This window comes from Gavia stellata, chromosome 4 (assembly GCF_030936135.1).
Source record: "Gavia stellata isolate bGavSte3 chromosome 4, bGavSte3.hap2, whole genome shotgun sequence".
Classification (NCBI taxonomy): domain Eukaryota; kingdom Metazoa; phylum Chordata; class Aves; order Gaviiformes; family Gaviidae; genus Gavia; species Gavia stellata.
In genome coordinates, this window is record NC_082597.1 from 6,731,770 (window position 1) to 6,757,878 (window position 26,109).

Sequence of the window (26,109 nt, forward strand, 5' to 3'; positions counted from 1 at the left end):
GTGTATGAATTTCAGGCTCTGGAAAAGCACGGGATGTCTTTTATTCTGCCTGACATGGAAGCCAAGAACCGGACCTTCCGTGCTGTTCTGTTGTCTACATATTTCCTTGCACTGTGCCTCCACCCAGGCACTTAAACGTGGCAAGTTTTTCTTTTCAGCCCTGAGAGCCGATAAAGCAGAAAGCTATTGGATGCCCTCTAGCCCTAGACGTTTCATCCCAGAGGGACAGTCACCTGGCCAGCTTTGAAGGCTACCCAAGCATTGGTGATACATAGAACTTGGTTTTTGGGTGCCAGCTTTCATCTATTCTGCGTGAGTATCTTGTGCTCCTGGGTTAGCGGTGCAGTAGCATAGAAGCAATGAGAGCTGATGAAGCTAATGAGAGAAATCATACGTCGTCTTGGAAAACTACTTCTTGCAAAATGTCTCTACTGGCACTACTGTACTTCTACCCCAGCAAACATCGAAATGGTGGGGTCTCACAGTGTTTTCTTCCTACCAGATCTGTCTGCTTTCCCTGGCTGCGTCCTGACTTTGTCAGGATACGACCCTCACAGTATGAGTTCTCATTTTTCCTTCCACTTGCCATCTGTCTTCCCTGGATTGCCGACAGTGGGCAACTTGGGTTTAGGCACATTTCCTAGCATCGTTCCTGTAACAGCTGCTTTGGGGAAATGGTACCATGTGTAAGTAGGATCCTTCCCTCTCTCCCTCCCAGTGTAGCTTTATGAACTGGAAATGAGGAGATGAAGACATTTTGGTACAGTAAGAAATCCGCAGCGCGTGAGTGATCTGCATATTGTAACACTGCCTTAGATTGTAACAATGAACTTCAACATGATCAACTCTAATATCAAACTGAATATCAAACACTGAAGAAGTGAATGGGAAAGCTCCTGTGGAATAGAAACCCCTTGAGAACATCCCCTGGCTGCTTGCTTAGCGCTTATGAAGATGCTCTGAACTACACTACTTATTTTCTTTCCCACACTACAACTTTACATCTTTACGGTTTGTGCCCTCTGAGAAACATTTTTATTTTTGTTTCATTATTTAAAGCAAACCTAATATTAATGATGGGGCTGCTGTGCATTAAAGCTCTGTGCTACCAATCCACATCAGCGCATAACTTTTGTTGAGGCTTTCTGCATAATTTATGTCCAAAGGAGAGTATGCTGACACAAAATTGAGGATTTAACCATGCTTACTGCTGCTTGCCATAATTAAATCATTTCATACTGGAACTACTAAGCAAGCATAGCAAGGTGGGCTTCTGAGTAACTGTTAAATTCACAATCATCTTTGCAACTGGTCAAACATGAAGAACTTGAAATATGTTTTGTAGCCTGCTCTTTATCTAGCATCATCAGAAAACCCCGATGCTTTACATAAGATACTTGGGTGCCATCAGATGGACCACTGCAAGAACTGGCAAGCAAAACTCATGTCCAAATCACAGGGTTTGCCCAATCATCCCTAAATTGCTTGATTTTATAAAGCTTCATATGGTATTTCTTGAAAGAGTTGGGGAAGAGCTGCGTTAAGTTCCAAATATCACAGTTTGTTGACAGTTTCAACACTTCTGAACATGACTGGAACAGAAAGGGCTTTAAAGGAGAAATCAGATCCACACTGTTAACCTCTAGTTTGGCACATTTTAAATCTATATGATGTCCCTTCAGCCATGCTCTATTATCTGGTTAAAAGTGTGTACCAAGCCTAAGAAATAAATATATGATGTGTGTGGTGTCAGTGTGAGAAAGATCTAGAAGATGGAATAGGCACCTAGTTCAAATGCAGTATAGAAAGACGATATGAGGGAAAAAAACACCACATTTCACAATGTCTGTTATTTTAAGTGGAAAACAAGCATTTTTTCATACTGATGGATTATGATAGAATTATAAGAAACATAAATTCAGACTCATGCAGCCATCTAAAGAAAGTTACATCCAGCAGCTCTAAAATCTTAACCGTCTTGCACAGGGAGACTCTAGAAATACTTAGTCCTTTGCTTTGAAAGGCATTTTCCATCAGTCACTTACTCTTGTGGCTCCTTCTCACCTTCCTGTTCTGACATCTGATGTTTGACATCTCGGCTGAAGGAGAAGACTTGTCATATTCAGAATGGTCCCATCCATCCTTTGACAGCAGTGAATGATTTAGGTAGCAGAATGTGACCCTTCGTGTAGTTTTTATTCTGTTTTCTATCTAATTGATTTCTGTAGCGGGGGATGTGGAGAAGGACAATCAAGCAAAGCAAAAACCTGTCTTCACAGGTTGGGAAGAGTCGGGCTGCATTAAACTGCTACACATAATCGAGTCAGGCTGTTTTGAAAGGACAGATGGTTGCTAACCTCTGCCTCATAGATGAAACCCTACAGATCAGAGGGGAGAAAGAGGTTCCCATACAATCGAAGCATTAAGTTTGGATGGTCCTTGCCACATTCCAGAGAGCTCTTTTAATTTCCTCGTGTTCACTTGTTTCTTTCCTGGATCGGACAATACCTGTTCTTATTTTTCCAGCTTTTAGAGCAGCTCACCTTGTTTTTCTTTAGATATCCTGGTTGGACTTGATGATCTTACAGGTCTTTTCCAACCTTAGTGATTCTGTGACATGTGAGGAAGGTGGACTCTTGCTAGGGTGCCCTGTTACATGGGAATGTGTGTTGGGTTGTCCCTGAGGTGACAAGAGGTGTAACCTTCCCCTAGACATCATCCTGATCAGTTTTGGATGCCTCTTCTGAAAGATGGGTGTTCACTGGTATATACTACAGATTTCAGAAAAGGTATCCAAACCCAAGCCATCACATCAGGGCTTGGAGACTGTAAGAGAAGCCGTGACTTGGGTTTTGTGCGGTCTTAATGCAAGCTCCTCCATTTGTACCCTTTGCTAGGAAAACAAAAACTGTTCTTCCCCAACTCCAGATTCAGCTGGGCTGAGCTACATCTTTTTCAGTGGGTCAGAGTGTGCCGTGCTTCGATCTTAACACAGAAATTCCTGTTTACAAATCCAGTTTTCCAGCCCCTGATGCAAAGTGATTAAGAAAAACACAGTTCCCGCATATGTTACTCCTGCACTTCATTTCCTCAGTCATATCTACGAGTGAAATGCATTCAAATGCCAAAAATATGTAGCACTTCTGAAGCTGATTGTTATTAATATTGTTCTGTTTGGGGTTTTTTAGCTGTAAACCTTTTTGAAGTGCCTAGCAAACAGCAAGAGGAGCAGCTTTGGAGGGGGGAGACAACTTTGAAATCCACAGAGAAGAAGCTTTAATCTCCAGTTGTGACTGACATCAAACAAAAGTGCAAAAACTCCCTTTGTTCTTGAGCACAAAGGGTGTGTTTGTTGTTTGTTCAGGGTAAGTGAAAGGCCCCCATGAAGTCCTACTGAAGATGTTTAATGAATCTGGCAGCCTCCAAGCTGTCTCTTCTACAGAGTAATCCTAACGACAGACCCATCACACATAATTTAACAGAGTGACACGACAATCTCTGCTCTGGAGAGACTTCGGAGGGGGAATACTTTTATTACTCAACAGCACAGGCCCCTTAGGGTTGGTGTTGTGCAGCAGAACTCATGTTGGTGGTGGTCACACGTTCATCTCTGAATTGAGGAGATTTACTTACTCAGGTATCAGTTATTAAGCTTCCTAAACACTGACTTTGAACTCCTGTTTAAAACTGAGCAAATTGTACTATCTGTAGTTCAAGGGGCTGGGATTTTGGCAGCCTCAGGTTGTAGTAGAAGTCAAACTCAAGAATATTGAAGAAAGGATGGCTGCTACCCTAGTCAGACCAAACAGGGACATGCGTATTAGGGAAGAAAGGGAGAAACACCATCAATTAAGAGTGGAGCGATAACGGAAAAAACTATTTAAAAAAACCCACAACGAACATTTCTTAGGCATCAGGTCAGTTAAGCGTTACCATATATATATATGTGTGTGTAATCTTTTTATCTGTTCGTCCTACTTGATCAGTCTTTGGATGACTAGAATAGCAATGACCATGGCATGTGACTTCAACCTCCCTTGTCCTTTCTACGGTCTAACGTTTATATCCTTTTGTATTGAGGAAGCTGGGCTGTTTGCTGTCAGGTCTCACATTTTGTTGTCAGGGTAAGGATGTTTTGTGTGGTTGGGAGCATGTGGAGTAGCTGGTTTGTGCCTTTTTGGTCTGGGCATCTGTTGCCCAAGAATGGGGCAGAAAGGACTCAGATTCTCTCTAGACTTGAGTGCTCAAGTGAGAGTAATACCTGAGAGCATTGCTCTTCTCTCAGCAAAATCTGTTTTCAGCTCTGCCTCATGCTACATGTTTAAATTCGGGCAATTCATTTAACTTTTCTGTCTTGCCACTTCTTCTGTAAAATGGGCGTAATCTTGTTTATCTCCTTTGGAATAAAGTATGGAGTGGAGTGTGACTACTCGCTGCAGCAGAGCCTGTGAAGCAGAAACCACATTCTTTTGGAGAACACCATGTTTGGGGTTCTTTTTTTCCCTAGCTTCCTCATGACATAAATCAAATTTTATCCCCACTACTGGACATAAATGCAAAATGCATTTGTACTGTGAATGTCAGCCACTCCAGGGACTGCTGAAGAGCTAAGCACTACCTACTGTTGCATTTGATCCCCATGCCAATTGCCAACCACATCCCCAGCAAACCATCATGTATCAGATCTGATGACTGGGATTCAGACTGATGCCAAAACAACGCTGATGTCCTGAAACACAATACACAGCCCCTTTCTAAGACCTTCTCTACCCAGTATCACTGTTTGAAATAATTCCTTGTTATCTCTTGAATTGCAAGAATATTGTAGGATGTATCTAAAATAGCAGTCCCTGTTTCCCTCCCTTCCTCCCCCACCCTTTATCAAATCAGACGTTCAAAATCAAGTGCCTGTGTAGTCTGCTGACAAGCACAAGGGGATTAAGGAGTGATGGGTTTAACAAAACTGGCTCAAGGTTTTGTAAAATGCATCTTGGAGCTTGAGCTCTGAACGAGCCATAAAATTCCTCCCACGAGGTAGAAGTCAGGTTTCTGCAAGACTGGATCAGAACTTAATAATGCTTTTTTAGGTTATTTTTTCTTGCTTTCTAAAAGGTGCTACAAAAAGTCTGATTTTTGAAGATGCTGCAAGACTAACAATGACTTAGTGTAACCATTGTGTAAAAAATCACAAATGTGTTTTACCACCAGCAAAAAGAACTGATTTCTGGGCTGCATGCAAACCATTTGGGGCAATTAGCTTGTAATTTAATTTGCATTAATCAGCACAAGGTCAGCAAGAAATTAACTTTGGGTGTAGATTTTACATATAACAGCATAGAAGAAGAAGGGAGGAACTGGTTTTAGATGGTGTTAATTTGAAGTTAAGTGCATTCAGTAAGTTTTGCAGGGTTTGGCCTTGCAGAAGAAAGATGAATGATGTGGATTTGGGAACGCCGAAAGCGCAAAATGATGTGGCGATTTACCAAGCATTTAATGTTGCAATATGTAAACGCTTTAACAGACTTCTTGGCACTTGTAAAGATCAGAGAGCAGGTTTTGCTGAAGCATCGAACACACTGCTAGGGCTGCGTCTGGCTGAACGTGGATGGGGTCCCACAAGGCTGTGTGCGCTGACCGCGTGGTGCGCCAAATGATTCAGGAACACAGACAGATATCCCAAAAGCACAGATCTCTGTACAGCTCCACCGTGTTACCTTACTGAGCTCTGAAGTGGGAGGCATTTAGGCAAACGACTCATTTCCTTCTGCATGCCTTTGGCTCTCCAGCCTTTCCCTCCACTGCTGTTTCATTTCACAACGTCTTCTGGGGCTCCATGAGCCTTTGGTGCTAGCAACATGGTAAGTGTTGGGAGAAATCCACTGCTGGAGAGACAGAAATTGTTTATGACAAGTGGTATCTGAGCACCTGGCTATGGGAAATGAGATGCTGAGGAGTCTGGTGGTGTTTGGCTATGGTAAGAGGGTAGATAAAATGTATGTACCTGTTCTTATGCCTTTTTCATTGCATGAAAAGCATTTATCAGTTGTGGGGCATGGAAGGCATCTGAAAGTGAGTCTCTTTTGTTACCTGTTTTTTTCCAGAGGATAATCTCAAGGCACTTTGGAGCTGCCACATGTACATCTGTACTCCATGTACATCTTTGTCATACCACAGTTAGAAAGAACCGTGGGCAGCATTGCACAGCCCATTTCCAGAGAGGGTGCCATTGCCAGGTCTGCACTGATTGCCTAAATATTCTTCTAGACACAGGATTTGTTGACAAAGTAGACGTGGAGACCTCTCATCCAGTTATTTGTACTTAACTGAGATGCTGAGGTTGACCCTAGTTCACCTATGCTTCTTGCCTAGTCAAAGGGAGATCCATGCTGGGTTGAACTGGAATTGAATTGAAAGCCAAAGGTGATTATGCTCTTGGGCTTCTCTGTTAAGTGCCCAAAGTTAAGTGGCATTAATCAGGCCAAGGCGTGTCTCAAGGAACGGCCTATACAAAGAGTTTGGTCACGCAAAGTGCAGTCACTTTGGGACTCAGAATTAGGATCCAGTTTGTTCACAAACCGGTATCATATCTTTATCAGATAGCTTAGTTTTGCTTGAGCCTTCCTCCCTCTGTGTCTTAGGCTATGCTTACTTCATCGACTAAAACATTGAAGCTAGTGGGAACAGTGTACCTGCCATGGCAAAAAGCTATTTGCAAGCTACTTCTCATGCTCTTTCCATCGCTTCAGTAAGATTTAGGCATCTTGACACTCTGCAGTGTCAAGATATCCTTAAGCAATGTTTTCCCTAGTTAGCTCACTATGTCAGTTTAATTTTTAAGTTACATGACTGACTAGTAAAGCCAATTCAAACTTGATACCTTTCTCTTCAAAAACTTACACGGTGACATTTTAAGCAATCCCTTAGTCTAGGACTTCAGTTTGGCCAGGTTTTTCATCACGGGTTTTCAAATGCCTCCATCTTCTGGGTGTTTTAACAGGGTCTGATTTATTTCTTCCTCCCCAGAAATCAACATCCTAACTCTGAACTACAGGCCCTATGAAACTCTGTGAAATTGGGCACTAGAATCACCAAAAATCACTAGCCATTTCTTAACATCTTGCATAAAACTGCCACGTGTCAGATCACATGAGAGATGTCAAAGAAAAATGTATTGTGTAGTAAATCTAACTGAATATTTATATCCTAGCTCTTTCTTTTTAGTCAATGCTAATAGATTTTTAAAGACAAAAAAAGGAAGAGAGAAAGGAAGAGTATCCTTTGGATAAAAAATGTTAGGTAGAGACTTTAAAGTATTATAAAAGTGACATGATTTTTTTTTTTTCTATCATGCAATAAAATTAATTAGGGAGGGTAAAAGCTACTGAAACAAGTGTTTGTATTAATTAGTTTATAAAATAATAAAAATTATTTTGTAGTTATTAGTTTTATTTTTATGGTTCCCTTCAGAGCATATGTAAAAGAAAATATATATTCTGTAAATACTCCTTTTTTCAAAGTCTGACTCAGTATTATCAGATAATGGATCAAGAGTTCTCAACCAGTATTTGTGACCGAAGATCACTTCATCTGATTTGAATTATACGACTTTCAGTTTGTTTCCCTTGCATATGGGACAATGCCATATTACCTACCTTTTCAGGCAACTTGATGGATCGTGAGTTGTTCTAATAATCCTACATTTCATGCTGGGCAGTGTAGGAGTAAGGTCCACTTATCACATCACGTTCACTGCTAAAGGTTCTCTTGGTAGATGCATCCACTCATCTAGACCCCAGATTCTAGAAATTAAACTCCTACCTCATTTTCACTTGTATATGAGTTTCGGTTGAACATCATTCTCTCTGGTGATATCTTGTTTTTAAATATCCACGTTATTCCCTAGTGTTGGATACACTTCATGGATGTGTGAAATGAACCTTCTGCGTAGAGCACCGTAAGATCATTTTAAAATTGGCCCAATAGAATTGTTAAATATGGTTCTATTTCTAATTTTAACTTAAGAGGATGAGTAGCCATTAAATTCTCATCTGTAATTATTAACATTTTTCTCATTCATTCGTATCTGTTAATATACAGTTTATACGTTCGTATATATTGTGCAAGTTCACTCTCTTTAGATTGTGCTCATAAGAACACAAGGTCTTTGATATTCCACATGGCACATCTAAAAGTGATGATCTTGGCATTACTACAAGTGTAAAATAAAGATATTCCTGTTTAGACAGAGCAGGTTCTACTTATACCTTAAATAGACTTTAAATTAAAGCAGAAAAGAAATTATTCTATAACCAGCTGTGTTTGTTCTCTCTCTCCCTTCTTTTCTCTCTCTTTCTCTCAGATCTGGTGCTCTGTTGCCTCCTCTGTTTCTCTTTGCTCTTTTGATCGGCTTTCTCCTCCTTCCCTTTAGTTGCAGGCCAGATGTTCTTATGACATGTGGATCTTTCCAAAGAAATTGTTTGCTTTGCAGAGTATCCATGTCTGCAATCACAACCTGGCCAGTTGTAAGTTGTTTCAAGTGATGTATTGTCTTTAAAAAAACACACTGATGTGTGTTTATGTGTTAGAATTTGTGATTTGCGCAAGCTGCAAGTTTTGCCCCTTCCCTGTCGAGGGTGGGGGGAGCACCAGAGCACATCGTTTAAGTAAATAGGGGGGTTGTTCCTTCTGGTGCCTCTGTCTTCCAGATGCTGAGACACACCGAGTCAGCGCTGCTGAATGCTAGAGGGAGGCAGTGCACGCCTTTTCTAACGGAGAGAAGCAGTGGATACCAGTCTTGCTGTATGCTTTAAATATGCAACTTTTTATTCCCCCACTGCCCAAATACTAATCTTCAGCATTTGCGCAACATTTTGTACTTCTGTGTTTTCTGCTTGTGCTATTTAATTTTTGTGATGCTCCTTGGATGCTCCCAGGTGAAAAAGTAAAGCTAGAAAAGACCTCTTGCATCATCCAGACTGACCTGTAGGTCTGTAAGTAATTGCTACCCCCATGACTCAGATGGGAAAGCTAGGCATATAATCTAAAAGATCTCCCAAAACAGACAAAAGGAGATGTGGGCAAATGTTAGGTTGTTTTTGTTGCCTGCTTAAACCAAAAAACCTATGATTTGCTGCATCTCTACAGCAGGAGCTTGAAAATAATTTTCCTTTTCCTGCACACAGAGATGACACCCGCAGGTACTGTGGGTATGATTAACGCACACAACACATACAGAGTTAGTATCTGTCCTGAAGACAGCATGGTCTGCACACATGCAACTGTCTCTACAACTGATTGATACGGTTTTACCATGAAATTGTATTAAGATACTTACTGGTGAGGAACTGTGTCTCTGTGTCTTGTGTTTTCTTAGCCTGTAACAGTAAAGACACTTCTCCACCTGTATGTACATGCATAATACAAATAGCAAATGCAGGACTGTCTAATACCACATGGTTACTGCTCCTCTGATAAAAGGGATATCTTAGATGTCAGATTGCTGGAGCTCGGGACCAAATTTGATCTCCCATGCACAGCTATCTTAAAGGCTGTCTAAACAAAGAACAAATCAAAAGAGAAAACAGAGACAAATAGACAAGAATTTGTTCTAGATAAAACCAAACAAAAACCTCAGTAAGAGCAGAGGTAAAGCCTAATGAGATACAGCCTATTGAGTTATAACCCATTTCTTGCTATTCACATTCACCAGTTGAAGCAGTCCAGAGCACTCTGGTTCTAGCAACACCTGGTCTCATGCTCCACAATTTCTAATAACATAAGAGCTGCAGGCAATGAGTTGCTCATTTTTCTAGGAGATTTTAGGAGGAGATACCTAAACGAACTGTCTGCTTTCCCAAAGCATACTGGAAAGACTCCACATACTCCACTTCTGAAGCTGAGGCCAGTTCCCTTCCTACTTCAAACTTCACATGGGTGCAATGTGTAGGTCTGCTTCAGACCTGGTAGTCTTGCCTAGTTACAACTTGATTGCTGTAGATGTCTTGCAGGCAGGTTACAGCTACATCTGGAAGCTCCAGACATGCTCAAGGTATCTGAGCCGCAGTTGCACAGTGGTCGCAGCGCGCCCGGCACGCTGGTAGGGCTGTGGAGCACAGGGATGCTGAAACAGAACCATGGGGTTTCTCACCTTCGCTTTAGGCACGTAGGTGGGATTCATCTTGCCTAATATATGTATCTAAAAGTTAGGGATCTAATCCCTTTGTAGTCAATGGAGAGAGATGGTAATGCTCTTTAGTATAACTAATCTCTCCTCACTGACAATAGAGAAACCCTAGATGACTAGCTTAGACTAATTGCTCAACTTCAAAGGTGGGATTTAGCTGTCTAAAACAGTAAAATGCTATCAGATTAAAGAGTAGCTTTTCACACCTTTACAAAACAAATGTGATTTGAGCCTAAATAACTGCACAGAACAGCAGATAACCAAGACTTAGACTGCAAGTCCCTCTTGTGAGGAGAAGACGCATTTTAAATGTTTGTGCGACTCACAATAATACAGTTTTAGATAGCATTTGGTGTTTTGCATTATTGTCACACTGCTCTGGAGTTTGTTGGGATTTTTCATTTTAAAGATGGAGATGTGAGCAAGAGGTTAATTGGCTTGCATAAGATCTGACACAGGGACACGTGGTGAAATGGGAAAATGAATCAAGGCTTCCTAGTCCTCTCATGATTGCACTCATGATTTTTGGGTTGTTGTCCTGGACACTTGTCCACCATTTCTCTGTCACGAAATGTAGTTCATTGCTTGGCTGGTAGTATTGCTTTAGTGTAGCAAAATGCCATTGTATTTTGGGCTTCTGAATATTTTCAAAACACTGTAAGCAAGTGGAATGGTCAAAGAATAACCTGAAGTAGAAGTACAGAGCAGAAGGCATATTTTTAATTGATATAAATTGCTCATTGTTACTGGTTTGCCACAGAAGTTTAGATCATTTTACCTCTGTAAATGATTGATATTCCTGTGGCCTTTCAAGAATTTGCAACATCACATAATTAGTTTAGTGAACTCATAGGTCATATGTAGAAGACCTGGGTTTACGTTAAATACGGGGCAACGAAACTATTAAACTTCCACTGTATGTAATTTGTGCAGAACATTCTGCAATATATACATATCAGCTATGAATCTACAATCAATTTTCATGTTAAATGTTGAATTTAAACTCCACAACTGGACTTTCATCTTGAAAGAAGCCAGATAGCCCTGTGCATCTGGTTTAATCTTCCCTTTAGCCATATTATTTTAAAGGCACTCCTGCTTAGTACATCTTACAATTGAAAAATAATACTCATATTCCCTCTCATCCTCAGCAGCTGTGATCCCTCTGCAGATGTTGTTCTGTCAGATGTTTCATTATCTGTGATAGAAAGTGTAGGTTCTTTTTGTCTGTCTGTGTTACTGCTTTGTGGATTTTATTTTCTTTTTCTTTATTTATTCCTTTGGCCGTAGATGAGTCCTTCCATAATACTTCACTTTGTTTCCCATTGCTGCCGCTTCGCCTTCTTTCTAAGTACAGAAACGATCAAGAACTTGCAACTGCGCGGAGCCGCCCAACAGAAGCCCATTGATTCCCCACCAAAGGGCTCTGTGTGAGCCATTCTACTCCAGCCTGAAAAGAAAGCTTTGTTCCCTCAGCTGGTAGTGTCTTAAGATGCTTATCCTTGCCATATTTTTGGAAAACTGTAGCAGTTTATCAGACTGTTTGACACTTCCCATTCAGCTGTATATTCTGTAGCATACTCTGGTATTTGCCTCTTCTCATACATCAGTCTCACGAGCGCGAGACTGGTCTGGAGCAGCCCAGGCGTCACGGTGAGTTATGCTGGGCAAAAGTCATTTGGAGACGAACAGTGAAGGAGGAGGAATCTGGAGTGCTGGTGGCCATGCCTGAAATGGTAGTAATGGATTTAGTATTTGGGGCAGGAGGTATGGGATTTGTCATGTTGGCTGAGTATTTTCCTGGCTGCCTTCCATGACTGTTCAGATATTTTTAGCATGAAGTACAAGCTATGTTGTCTCAGTTGACCTTGGAGCATGGCATTTTAACATGGAATTGGTTTGAATTGCTAATCACTAAAATAATTTATTATTTTTTATTACAAGAGCAACTAGAATCCCAGTCATGCTTTGCAGATAGATGAAAAGGGAAGCAAACTGAAACCTGTCTTCTCTTGACTTGAGTCGCTCATGATATCAATGTTTCCTAAACTACCGTCTTCAGCTCTTTCTCTCTACATCATTAAAAGTAGATTATGCCCAGGTTTGTCTTTTAACTTGTTTTTTGGTCATTTGACAAATATTATATCAGAATGACTGAAACTAATCCCAAGGTCTCACAGTGCTCAACAAGAAGTGTAGAACAAAAGGATTGTTTCCGTTGCAAACAATTTATGACCTTAATAGAAGTTTACAGCTGCTATCAAAAAGGCAAGATCTTGCTATCAGTATATTTATACTGGTGATTGCTCCCTCTTTGCCTTCATTCCCAGACTCCAGTTTACTAAAAAGATCAAGCCCCTAAATGCCAACTTCTGTTAAGGAATTAGAAGCAGTAGCACTGCATCAGAATATTGTGGCAGTATATTTTAAGGCAGTAATACATAATGTAGGAAAAGAGGTTCAGACCAACCACAGACATAGCCAGAAGTCTGTGAAAGTTCGAATTCAAGTTTTGCGGTCTTGATCTATTTTTAGCTCAGTGTATTTGACTCCTACTGGGCTTTTTGACGAGTCGTCGATTTTGGATGATTCGTGGTTATTGAGTTTTGCATGTTCTTATGTTAACAGGACCTCAGAGGTAATGACAATCATTTTTAAAATGCATTTTACTGCTACAGTGGTGCAGAGAAGCCTTTGACTGAAAAAAGCATCAAGATCTTGTTGACTTTTTCAGTCTACTAAATAAGCACCTACTCAAGTACCTGATGTAGATGTAAAAAAAATAAAACAAAACCACAAAACCAAACCATCCCCTCCTGCCTCAAAAGTAGCTGCATGGTTTAAAGATTTACCCAGGTGAAGTTGAAACCAAGATGTGAAAATAAACCTCTCTTTGACTACCTTGGCAGCTGGAAGGATCACAACCTGTTTCTACAAATTACGTGGCGGATCTCCCAAGTCGGGCCAAAGAGGCTGTTTCCCTGAAATCAGTGTCACTCTATAGTTCCTTTCATACATAGGAAGTGAGTAAATCATTGAATAACGCAACACCCTTTCCCGTCTGCAAGAAGTCTGCCAAAGCCAAGTGTAAGGGTCTGGGTTGAAGCAAACTCAGTTACTTGGTAACCGAGTTGTGTTTTGGAGGGGTTAAAATTGGAGGGATTTTGGACTTGTGTTTTGGAGGTCTTAAAATTGCCGAGAAAAACTGAAAACTTGAAGAAGATCCCCAGGTGCCTGCATTAATACTCCCCAGTCTCTCTGATGGGAGCTGGCAGGTCCCATAAAGCCACTCAGCCTTGAACAGGGAAGGGAAGGAGGGAGAGAGCAAGAGCTCCAGCTGCGACTCCAGAGCCCCAGAAAGAGCCTCTAACCCAATTCCCTTAAAGTGCACAAGCCTCGCAAGCCACAGCATCTGTTTGTCACTGTATTCACCGAGTTCGCAGGGCAAACAAAAGATCCATATCAAGCATGCATCCTTCTAGAGGGGGAAAGCCTTCCCGTATTCGCCCATAGATTTTCCCCCCTTTTCTTTCAGTTATATATATGTGGTTTGTTTTTTTTTTTTTTTTTGGGGGGGGGGAACATTGCTAATTTTTTTGGGGATGGTAATTAAGAGAGCTAACACCAGCTAGGCTAGAGTGAACGCAAACAAGACCCCTATAGGCAGCACAGTGCATTAATGTAAAATATGCCCAGACAACATAACTTGTCAGAGAGGATTATTTCTGCTTAGTGAATCTGCAGGGGCCCCTTTGCTCCACCACTCAGCGTCTGACTAGAGAGAGAAAGAGAGAAAGAGTAGCCATTAGTGAGTAGCTACTGTGGCATTGATGTTTGAGCGCACTTCTGAACTGGCTTTTGTTGAGAATATCGGTGCAGAAAGCATGCGCTGTCCCAAATCCGCTGTTACTATGAGAAATGAGGAGCTGCTTTTAAGGTATGTTGTCTCCTTTGTTTTAACGCGTGCTTTCGAGTTGCCTGGGCCCGCTGCAACTATAACCGTGCTGTGTATTAAGTAGTTTCCCTATTTAAAGGAAAAGACAGGCATTGCTGTGTGCAAGTAGCATTTTCCACTAGTTAGAATCGCACGTTTCATGTATGACAACAAATGTATGGAGAGGGCAAGGAGGAAAATAAATAAATATATATATATTTTTTTTTTTTTCCTAAATGAGAGCTGGTATTTCTTTTATCACCTCCTTTGCAATATTTCTGCCTGCTTCATTATTATGCACTGGGCATGGAATAAGCATGGAAAAAGCTCAGGGAGACTCCATGTTAGAGCTAGTGCCCTAAATACCACTTTAATTTTCACTTAGCCTATGTAAATAGTTACTAATGCTCTACCTAGTCTTTACCACTTGAAGATGTTTTAAAAATATCTAAATACTCCCATATGTGGGATTCCACAGATATTCTTAATGTTCCAAGGTTTAGCGGGGGGTCAGCATCGACCACTCTTTGCGGAGAGACAGACACACACACACACACACACACATGCAGACACACGCACACACGCACATACACACGGAATTTGGCGAGAACTGGCACCCCGCTTTGAATAATGTAGTCTTTTGTTTATTTGCTAGCAGACATTGTAGCGTTGAATACATCTTTTGGTCTGACAATGGGACAGCTGAACAATGGTGCTGTCAAACTAGCTTAATGTACGTCTGGCGATGGGGTGGTTTGGGGTTTTTTTCCTTTGCTTTTCTCAGCCCCTTTTTCATTTCCCTTAATCTTTTTGTATATACGGCAGAATATGAAGTGTCTTGCCTTTTTTGTGACGGTTGTTTCATTTGGTATCTGCTGCTAATAGTGCAGGGAGGGGGAGGCTTTCATCTTACAATTATGCCTATTGCATTAAGTTGGAGATTTATTACTAACCTCTCCTTTAACTGTGGCGAGAAAACTTATTGATTCTGAAAGCTTACAATACTGCTGTCAATCTGGCAAATGCAGAGTTGCCAAATGTGCTCTTGCCTGATTTTATGCCTGATCGTAGCAACTTTAACTGCTGTTTTGAAGATACTGTTTCTAATTTTGTTTAGGTAATGAAAATGCAATAAAAATGATAAATCAGATCTCAAAGTGGGAGCCCATGCTACTTTCCATTTTTATAATCCAGCTATTAGCATACGTTAGAATTTTTAAGGTCAGGCAGAATAATTTACCTGGATGATTCCTATCCCAAAATCTAACAAATTATTCATATGACATTTCATGAATTCTCTTTCTGTTTAGCATTAGAACAGTTTAGCATTAGAACAGTTAACAATTTGGGCTTTGAATTTGGCAAAATACTCATGTACCGTATGCATTATGAAAAGAAATTGTTATAAAGCGTTTGAAAAATTTTGAGTTACTACTTGGACAGCAGCTCGTGTCTTAAATGAAATGAATTGCCATCAGTCTGTGGAGTTTCTGAAACTGTTTGAAGTCTAAATACTTTACATGTTAAGTAAATATATTACTTTTAGTAATAATTGGAATCATTTTCTGAGAGAAAAGAGAGATATTTACCAGTGCTGTCTATTTTTTGCTTAGATCAATTAATCCTAGGGGTTTTGTGCTTTTTTTTTAAACTGGATCCTAGTGCATGATTTATATGGGTTAAGGCGTCTCTTGGACCCCTTAATTAAAAAAAAAAGACACCAAAGATTTATTGGTAGCGGTCAGAGGTCTCTCAAGCATGTATTTTCAACAAAAAATGTTTTATGGGGAGACTCTGAGTACATGCTATGCTTTTTTGCATTTTTTTTATTGTTGTTGCATCTCCTTCCCTTGGGTGTTGAGACGGTATAAATCAATAAGAAAGAGTTTACGTGAACAAAAAGGTAATATCGCATAAAATACGCTAGAAGCCTAGAGGTTATGGATTATCAGGTAGTACTTGTGCGCTGTGTGTTGTGCATAAACATGAAGAAAGCAAGGATGGTGTTTAATATAATGGCACCATGCTATAATTCACTTTCTTGGAAGAACTTCTTTGGAAACAAATTTTAACTCGTTAACAACTGCTCTGCTCTGCCAGAACTGGAAGGGGGGGATTTTTTTATCAAGTTATCCTCCTTCAGCCTGGGCTTTCTAGCAGCTGCTGCCCTTTGTGAGTGGCAATAAAGTGAATCCCTCGCTCTCGGTTCGGTGGAAATGCCCCTTTAGTGATTGCCCAGAGCAGGGGGAATGCCACTTTTCTAGCAGCCACCACCAGACACCTGGGCAGCACACCCAACCGTCACTTTTAAGGACTATTCAATTCTAAAGCTGTTTCCTAAGCGCTCTTCTCACAGGTGAGTTCATACTAAACTTACAGTAGTTCCTATGTTTTCAGATAAAATACTGCATAAAATACATATACTACAGATTTTTGTCTTGGCTTGCCAATTACTTTGTTCTTTTCCAAGGGTATTTTCTGACATTGCATTCACATCAAAGACTAATTTTTGAATTATTCTGTGTGAACCCTACTCCAGAAAAAATTCTTTCTATGCATATTTACTGAAATATTGCTTTTTGAGCCATAACAATTATTATTAACATCAAAGAAGGTGAAGCAAATCTGTAACACAGGCCATTTCTTAGCATGCTTTAATAAAAGTGTCGGCTTTTTAGTGACTATATAGGTTTAGAGATCTTATGCATGAACATTGCAGGTGTCCTTAGCATTACCTGTTTTGAATCTCCCCCATTCACAGAGCAATGTGGTGCCTTGCAGTTGTCAAACTTGGCGACATCTGTTTCCACAACAGCACTAAGAGAGCTAATTCAGACTCTGCATGAGTTGTTACTTGTTCTTGCAATGACCAGGTGTAACGCCAAAAAGAAAGACCGTCCTCGGTCCTACCTGTCAGAGCAAGAGCAGGATAGGTCTTAACCTGGGGACTGGCTTTCCATGCTGCTGCAGGAAATGGAAGTGAATTACATTTTTTTATGAGCCTGGAGTCTTTGTCTATTTTTTTTTTCTTCAGATTCATGAACCGCAATCTCTAACATCAACATGTTAATATTCTCTTTGTTAAATGAGAATAAAACTGAAGTGTTTCTGTTATCAAATTTAAGTATATAAGATTGCAAACTATACCTTTGGGGCTGAAAAACAAAGGAGAGCATTCAATTAATATTCATATCTAGAAGTTTTACTGCAAGTGTAGATTGTGCTTGAATACTTAAGAAGTCATTCAGGAGTGAATCAATACTAATTATTGTAATCAGGAGGGTTAATTAGCTGAAGATGCTGCTGATGGAAAGTTCACTGCTTACAGCCCTGAAAACACCTAAGTTGATGAAATCTGAAAGCAAGATGTCTAAGAGGACTTTGTATGGGGAGAAAAGCTTGGCTTTCCTTTGGCATTTCAAGAGCCAGTTGTTCCAAAGGGGAAACGTAGTTTGTACTTTGTGTTTGGCATGATATTAATTCCGGGGGTATTAGAAGATGGAACTAAAGCTGTCTTGAAGATACTTTGTGGTAGTTTCTCATCAAATGCAAGTACCGTTTTGGATAACCTGTACTGTCTCTGCAGCATTCAGTTGTAGATTACCATAAATTAATATGGATAATCTTATGCATTTGAAATCTTGTTCCAGCACTGTTACTGGGAACAGGTTTTGTGTTTGGGTTTTTTCTTCTTTACCATTTCTGTGCAGGCATGGGGTCTTTACGTGGTATATGTACATAAATTACACGTGCTCTGCATCTAATAACACAGGTGTACGTCTGTGTGCATATGTACACACGTGCACATAAGTTTAAACATTTTTTCATTGGGGGTGTTTATTTCTATAGTCTTGTGCCCTCAAAACTCCCACTCAGTTTCCATCTGCAAAAAAGTATTCAACTACATATAATTCAGAGTTATTGAACAAGTAGTTAATGCAATTTAAGTTGGATGACAAGGAATAAAGAGTGAAAAGAAATGACTGAAGAAAATCCTTTTCTTTTCCCCTCATTAGAGTAGTTGTGTTTCTTAAAGTGAGCATTACTGAATTCAAGGAAAATCTAGCTAGACAAAATCTTTCTCACAAGTGACCTGCAAGAAGATTTTTTTCTTTAATGCTGGGTGTTTTGGGGGTTTTTTTCCCCCCTTTTCCCCTAGTTGTATCTATTAAGGTTATTACCAAGACCAATGTCTGGCTGTTTATTCGAGCAAAAAACCCACCCCCCCCTCAGTCACACACACACTCACACAAACCCCCCGAAGTCAAGTGATGCTTTCAGAAGAAAGAAATTCTGTTTCAAAACACATCCTTCTTTCCCCTCTAATGACATTAGAGATCATCACGTGCAGGTGCTATTTATCTTGGCAACTGCTTTCCTATGACTGTTTTACTGCTTCCAACACATTTACTTGTATGTCAGCCATAGAAAAGGTAACCGAAAATGGCAGCTGTTGAGAAAGCATGTCGCCATGCCTGGAATGACATGCATTATCGGGGCAGGAGGAGTTGCTGGCTCTACAGCCCGTTTCTACTTGACCTGCGGAATGATTGGCTGCCGGGGACGGCGATGAATCACCGGAGTTTATGAAACAGGACTGCTGGCATCCTCACAGAGGAAATAAAAACGGGATTTTTTTTCCCCTCTCACACTCTTGCAACGGCAAAAAGCTTTTTTTTTGCTGGTTTTGTTTTGCTTTTGTGGTGTTTCACCCTGCAGCGGAAGCAAATGTGTCAATTAAAGTGGCTTTAATGCTGTTTTTGGCAAGTCAATGATGCACTGAAGGTTAACTATCTTTATTGGATGGAAGGGGGCAGGAATTTTCCCAAATTTTGTGTAAATCGTGATCTGGACCCTAAATTTCTCACCTCTCACTCCAGTCGTGAGACTGAGATAACGTAACTAGTAATCAGCTCGCACAGGCTGTAAAAAGGATTTTAACTGTTCTCGCGCTCAACTTTATTTTCTCTGATAGTCTCAGGATCAGTGACCATTTTGTGGGCTAATACCAGACAGATCCATCTTCAGGTTTTCTGAACTAATGGCTAAATTGACATTTCTGGAAAGCATCGACTCCCAAACCTGCACTCAGTTTCTAGGTGGTTTGTGAAATTACATTATGCATTAAGACCACATTACCGGATTAGGCTCTTACGAGTCGGTGCTTGTAGGGAAGTATCGCAGGGCTGTAAACCTGCCAGTGCACTGACAAGACTGACACAGTGTGGATCACAAGCTGCCCTGCAAAACGCAGCCAAGTAAAAATGATCCTTCTGTTTCAATTAAAACACCCAAAATTGTGTTTGGGGGTGGGGAAGGGAGAGAATTACTTGCTTGTCGCTCTGTGTAGCCTACTCGGTGGCTGATGTGTTAGCCCGCGTCCCTTATTCGGGCAGAATAACCTAATCTTCAGTTAACTCTCCCTGATTCGAAGGAATAGGGTTACCAATAAAATTGCTTAGGAAGTTTTAAACGTGGCACTTCTATGAAGATAATGCTTCCTGCCATTACATTAGGGAGGGTTTTTCTCGAGCCTTACGCTTTGCTGCCTAAGCTTTTCTCCACTAGTTTTGAAAAGCAATTTGCATGCTCACATACGCTATTAGACTTTTTCACCTTCCCCCGAATAATTTAGCAGTGGCTGCTGCTGGACGCTGGAGAGGCTGCAGCACTCTTGTTATTTAAGGCACAGCCTTCCAATGTCCCTTGCAAGGCTTCTGAGGTAGCGGAGGGCAAACTTTTACCGGCGAGAGGGGTGGCATGGGGAGCTGTCGCTTGTGCCCTTCGGTGTGCGAGGGGTAAATGCTGTCCTCGCTCTGGAGTTCCCATGGCAGCAAATCAGCAGGTCATCTTCAAGAGCAGCCTTTGAGGATGCCAGACAACAGTCTGTCACCGGAGGAAGATAGAGCAGAGGGCTGGAGGGGGAAAAACCATGACAGAAAATCAGAGAGAGGATACGGGAATTTACTATCCCTTTTAGACAAATAGAGGAGTGAAGAGAAAAGCAAGGGCACCTGAACATAGGTCATCTGGAAATTGAACCTTGCAAGTGTAGATAGCTGTGGATGATACGGTAGCTGCGCTACGGAGTGAATTTAAGATTCAAATCCTGCACCTGCTCTTCCTGGAAGCCGCAGGTCAGCATCTGAAGAATTGAGGCCCTCCAGAAAGGAAACGGTGAATTATCAGAAAACTTAAATTCTTAGAGACTCGATTTTCAACCGTAACAATCTCTTGGTTTCATTTTCCTTCTCTTCTGCCTAAAAATGATCTATTTTCAGCTAAACTGCGAAGAAGCAGCTCACTTTAAAGCTTGAGAATTTGCCTGCATCATTTCAGCCCACATTTAATTTTAATGAGAGAGTTATATAACCCCCTTTAAAAATAACGAAACACTAACAGAACTGCATCGGCAACATCAGGTGTTCTGCAGTGCTGCTCCAGTGAATCATACGGAGGTTTGTCCGTGCACGGCTGATGAACATACATTTAACTCAGTGAACCCCCACCCCCAAATACAGCAATCCAAAGTGACTAACGTTTTTCTAAAGTGCCTCTCTTACAAAAGGATGCCAAACTAGATGCCTGCCCGAGGAACCTCACGGTTTCAGCATTTTTCCCTTACAAAATTGTGTTATCAATGGGTTGGGGTTTTTAAAAAGTTGCGGGTGAGTTATTGTGACTTTACTGAAGTGAAGCATTTTATGTTAAACACTAGTTGGGTTTAATGTTTTGCTTCAGAAAAGAAAGCCAACGTTCCTGTTTGTCGTACTGAGCCCCAAATCTCTGAAATTTTTAAGAATAGCCCACTTAACAGGCAGCTCTGGGAGTAATAAATGTATGACTTCATCAACGTTCCTTTCAGAGGGAGAATTTGGGGGAAAAATTGAATCAGCGACTTTGAGCCTTGGTTTGGTTTGGTTTGGTTTGGTTTGGTTTGGATGCAGTCCTTGACTTTAGGAAGTCCCTCAGCCACTGGCTGCTGGAAGGTGGGAAGGATCACAATGCACTTGCCATACTCCTGCTCCTTCTCTTTGCATCCGTTACAAGCCATTATCAGAGGCAGGGCTAGATGGACCTTTTGATCTGACCTATGTGGCAATTATCACACTGTCCATTTAGGGGGGAAAAAAACCCCAAAACCAGGCACAGTGCAGTTTTCTGCACGACTGAATGCCTTACAGTTACTGCAGAAGCCTTTTCTTTCCGTCTTTCATGTCTGAGGTTTAATGGATTCTGTCTGTGGGAAATAATGATGGCAAACAAAGATAGTTACTTTACATATTATCAGGGTGATTGTTTGTTATTTTTGAGGACCGAGATGTATGCTAGGCACTTCACGAACAAATGAAAAAAAAAAAGACCTGTGAAATCTCCTACCTTAAAGATATTACAATTTGAGCGTAAGGTGAGATCCAATCGTTTGCGGTGAAAAAGAAAGGAAAACACGTGGTAGAAGTGAATGAGAAGGGAAGATGGTGGTTAACGTTACGAAGATCCTGCAGTTAGTCAGAACTGCAGTAGGTTAATTTAGATATTGTAATACCCCCCACAGATTTCCTTACATTTTGTTTTTAGAAGTCTACTTTTGGCTTCCTGTCTCTTTTGACGTCCCTTACCCAACCTCTTGCCTTACTGATGCCACATTAGAACTTCACACTTGTCTTTGCCCATCGCTTTTGGAGTTGGAGCTGCCGTCCAGCATCGTCTCCTGATCCAGGCTTTTGCTGAGGTCAGCACATCCTCACCATCTGCTTCCCTGCTCCTGCATCTCTCCCCATAACCAGCCTCCCTAGCTGGGCAAAAATCTTCATAAATCTCAAACTTATATAAGATAAGGGAGGTTTTTGTGTCTCCTAGTAGTTGTTCCTGTGGGTTTGGATGGGGGGGGAGGAGTTGTTCTGGTTCTGGTGGGCTTTTTCCCCTGCCCTGTAAAGGCACAAGTGGGGCTTTTGCACATTTTGAGGACGGAGCAACACAGACAAGAGCACCAGATGTGTGATTCCTCCTATCCTAAGCAATACAAGATTATACTTTTTCACGTGAAGATAATATAATAGCCAAATCCAACAATATTAAGTTCCCTTTTCCAGGCTTGTTTGGAAAGGTGCCTTTTTTAGCCGTAAATAATGCGTCTGCTGTCTAGTGCATGCAGTGCCCCAGTTTCTCTCCTGGTTGGGTAGTGGTTGCTGATGGAATCAGTCAGCAGGTGAGAAGATAACACGGTTCATGAAAAAAAAGGAAAAAAAAAAAAAAAAGAAGAGAAGAGGAAAAAACAGTCAATGCCTCTTGTCAAGTTGAGATAGGACTGGGTTGACAAAAGCCTTGGTCTTGTGTCTATACGCACAAGGCGCTCCACAAAGGCAACACCTACAGATCAATAGTGATGCTCTTCAATAGGGCTGTAAATAAATAACAGGATGGTAAGACTTGGTCTTGCAAATATTTACTTGTTACTACTTTACTTTAGCATTTGCTAAATACGGTGCTGAGCTCCGTGGACAGCCCAACTGGAGCAAATGGTACTAGGCAGCTCCTGCTCAGCACTAGCACTATGCAGGATTGGACCTGAGGGTCACGATTGACTATGCCAAGTATTTGCATGCTATTAACAAAGTAGGGTGTTCGTCCAAATGAAAGGCCTTTCCTAAAAGCCCTCCATCACATGTAGCGTCTGCCTTGTGCCATAAAATCTTGCCTAATTGTTTTCGGAAAGATTGAGTTATTACCCACAAAAAGGAACAAAGGCCTTATACCCCCAGTGGGATGAAATCACCTCTTCACTGGTATAAAATAGGAAGAAGAAAAAAAAAAGTGAGTGGGAAGTTTTACTATAGCAACCAAGTTTATATAATATCAATGTGCTTCAAGTGAAAGCTCTAGAAATGCTTAATTTGAGGTACCTTTTCACAGGGCTAATTTTAAATGACGTTTATTTCTGAAAATTACTGATTAGCTACCATAGTCTCCAGAAGTGGGGGGGAGCCTCACAAGTGGCTAAGATTTGAATACTTACAATTCATTGATAGGCTTTAACCAGTAATATAATTTTCTTTTTAAAAGGGTTTTGGTTATATGGAAATTGCTTTATTTCTCAAAATATGATGAAGGGAAGACTGCTGTGTGTTTGGTTTCATAAACAAAAAAATCCTTACTGAGAGGTTAAGGCTTCATAATGCAAAACTTTATTCCAATGTTAGATCTAACTGGCAAAGACGGGTTTGTTACAAATAATCAAAATCTTCACAAATGGTAAAACTGTGCAGAACTGGCTCTGTTACTTTTTGCCACTCAAAGAAATGCACTACTTTTCACTTCAATTATTTATGACGCTTCCACCATTCTTTCGCTCTGCCCAAATGCTTTGTGTAACTTGTGCTCGTGTGCTTTGCTTTTCTTTTTTCTCCCCCCCCCTCTCCCCCCCACCTTTCTTGTCCCTCCAGAATTCTGCTCTAGAAGTTAAGCTGATGGGCTTCCTCGCTCCCTTGTAGGCAGGTAGGCTCACGTCCTGCCGCACAAACCAAAATGCTGTATTTTCTGCTATTAGCCACACTACTACTTCCAGACTCGTGGTTTGCCCGGAAGGTTGCTTCTTTGCGAACACCTCCTTTGCATTCACTAACGCTATCTGGACCAGATTTCTTTTTCCCCTCGCATTAGTGGAAGATCCTGAGCGATTCCACTGAAGTCATTTGAGCCCGCTTCAAATTTACACCGCCGTCGCTGAGCTCTGCTTCTGCCGCCTCTGTTAGAAACTTGCTTTGATGCCAGAGATAAGCTGAATCCTGAGCATGTTCATTGGCTTAGGGGGGAATAAAGCAGAGGATTTGAACTCTCTTCATACTGCCTTGCAGGCTTGGGAGAGAGTGAAGTCATTCAGAAACTTTCCCTTGAAGTGCTTCCAACAGTAGCATTTCCTTGGCCCAATACTGGGGGGCAAGTTGATTAAAAGAATGGCAATTAAGGAAAGGGTGAGGAGCGGGGCCAGAGAGGGGATGTGATGTGAGCTCCACGCTGGATTTGGCTGCGGGATTTGGATGGGAAGGGGGTGTCCGGTCTCTTTGCCACTCGCTGAATGAAAGCCACGGGCAGTGATGTCAGAGTGAGCTCATACGCTCAATGGCAATTCACCACTCAACCCCTGGCTTTCTCCAGCTGCACTTTTTGCGGGGGTTTGGGGTCTTTTTTTGCTCTGAAGAGGCGTTCAGTTTTCAAAGGTTGAGTTGTTTGGAGAAATTGCATAGAGCGCTGTGTTTGAAAAGCCGCTTGAAGGGTGACTCATCTGCAAACGTGAGGTGGAATTGCTTCATCTGCCCCGCTTCAACGTACGGAGAAACTGAGGCACAAAGAGTAAATGATGCGACTGCGGGGGCAAGCGGGGTCTGGGCCTCTGAAACGAGGGGAGGATGGATAGGAGGCAACATTTGTAGCTGGAATAGGATTAAAGCCCAAGAATTGCTGATTGCAAATTCCAGGTTCCTTCCTCAAAACTGCCATATGCTCCACCAGCTGAAAAAGCTTAATATTGGCGGGCAGCGATAGCGCAGCAATAACGCAGCTCCTCTAAGCCAGTGTTTACATCTATTGTCTGAGTTATGCTGTGAAAATTAATGCAGCTTCATTTGCCATTCCCCCTCCCCATTTCCCTCTGTACTATAGTAATGGACCAAAGCTTCCATTTTTTCTTTCCTTTTTAATAAAAGTTGCTATTTTGCGCACACGTGCCACTCAAGAAGCTGGTATTAACATTACAAATGAGAGCTGAGCCTGTAACAGTGTGAAACACTCAGGGTTGGGGTTTTTTTTTGTTTTTGTTTTTCACCACTTACCCTCTGCATTAGAGAGTTAATTCATATTCAGACACTACATAATTTATGTTTGAAAACCAAATCATTGGAACGCAGTTTCTCCCTATAAGCTCTCCTTGAGTCATATCTCGGTATCTTTTACAGAGAGGGTTTCTTTTTGCATTTGACCCTGTTCATGCCTCTAACTTTTAAATGGCAAAAAGCAAATGTGCTTTGAAAAGTGTGTTACACTGTAGTTGTTAAATAAAGCAATAACCTATGCACTTGTAATGCTTTCTCTATGACCTACTTACATACTACTTCACCCTCCTTATAGTATGATTAAAAGCTGCTTTGAATCCACTATTCCCTCAAGGGATTTGAGGCTAGAATTTAACAAACTGCTGAGAAGGCTTAAGTCAGTAAGAGGGCTTCCCTACAGCTTCTTCCAGCTAATTCACATGTAATTAAAAGGAAAATAAATATTTCAAAAGAACATACGTTTTAATGAAGCATTTTTAAGCACTTACACCTTGTGAAATGGGGAAAATTTATAAAGATCTCACTATTCCATATGCAGATTTTAAGCGAAATTATTTGTGATTCTCTCCTCCTCCTCCTTGCATCCTGTGCAAAGCGTGGATTTACTTTTCAGTCAGCAGCAGTGGGACTGTTGTCCTTAAAAGCGACAGGCTGGTGAGACTCAAGTCCCTTAGATTTAGCATCTACCAAAAAAAAAAAAAGATGAAGAGGTACAGATCCATCCGCACAGGGTGAAGTGGGGGTGGAGACTTCTTACTTAAGAGACTATCTCCATCCTCACTGAGCTGCCTGTATTTCTTCTGAGCCAAAACCTGCCCCTTCTGCAGTGGCAAGATTTTGAAATTGAAAGTTAATCCAACTCTGCTCTGGGCTGGATTAACCACCATGGAGGCCTCCGATCGAATCCCAGGTGGCTGCATCCAGCTGGAGAAAGTTGTGCTGGTTTCTCCTTTTATTGCGACTTTGCACTTACTTTTTTATCCGCTGTCGAGTCCTACGCTGCGATGGATGGGCGGCGTAGAGGAATCGCCATTAATTTAGTAAAGAGGAGGCACAGCTTTGCTTTGTGCATTTCTGCGTAGATGTGTAGGTGCATTGGTGATGAGGACAGTATGTGAACATATAGAACACAGCAGATTAATAACACTATAGCTATCTGTTCA

At 41.2% G+C, this 26,109-nt stretch overlaps 1 protein-coding gene across 2 annotated transcripts in view; it reads left to right on the forward strand.

Moving 5' to 3' along the window:
• The window catches only part of CELF2 (CUGBP Elav-like family member 2), a 380,716-nt gene that overhangs the window by 104,285 nt on the left and 250,322 nt on the right, over positions 1-26,109 (forward strand). The window contains exon 1 of one of the 2 annotated variants that reach the window (XM_059816033.1): positions 13,979-14,120. The exons of the other annotated variant lie outside the window; for it this stretch is intronic. Coding sequence (XP_059672016.1) covers positions 14,014-14,120 — 107 coding nt within the window. The 5' untranslated portion in view covers positions 13,979-14,013. Of the gene's footprint in view, positions 1-13,978; positions 14,121-26,109 lie in introns of those variants that run through there. 2 annotated transcript variants of the gene reach the window in all.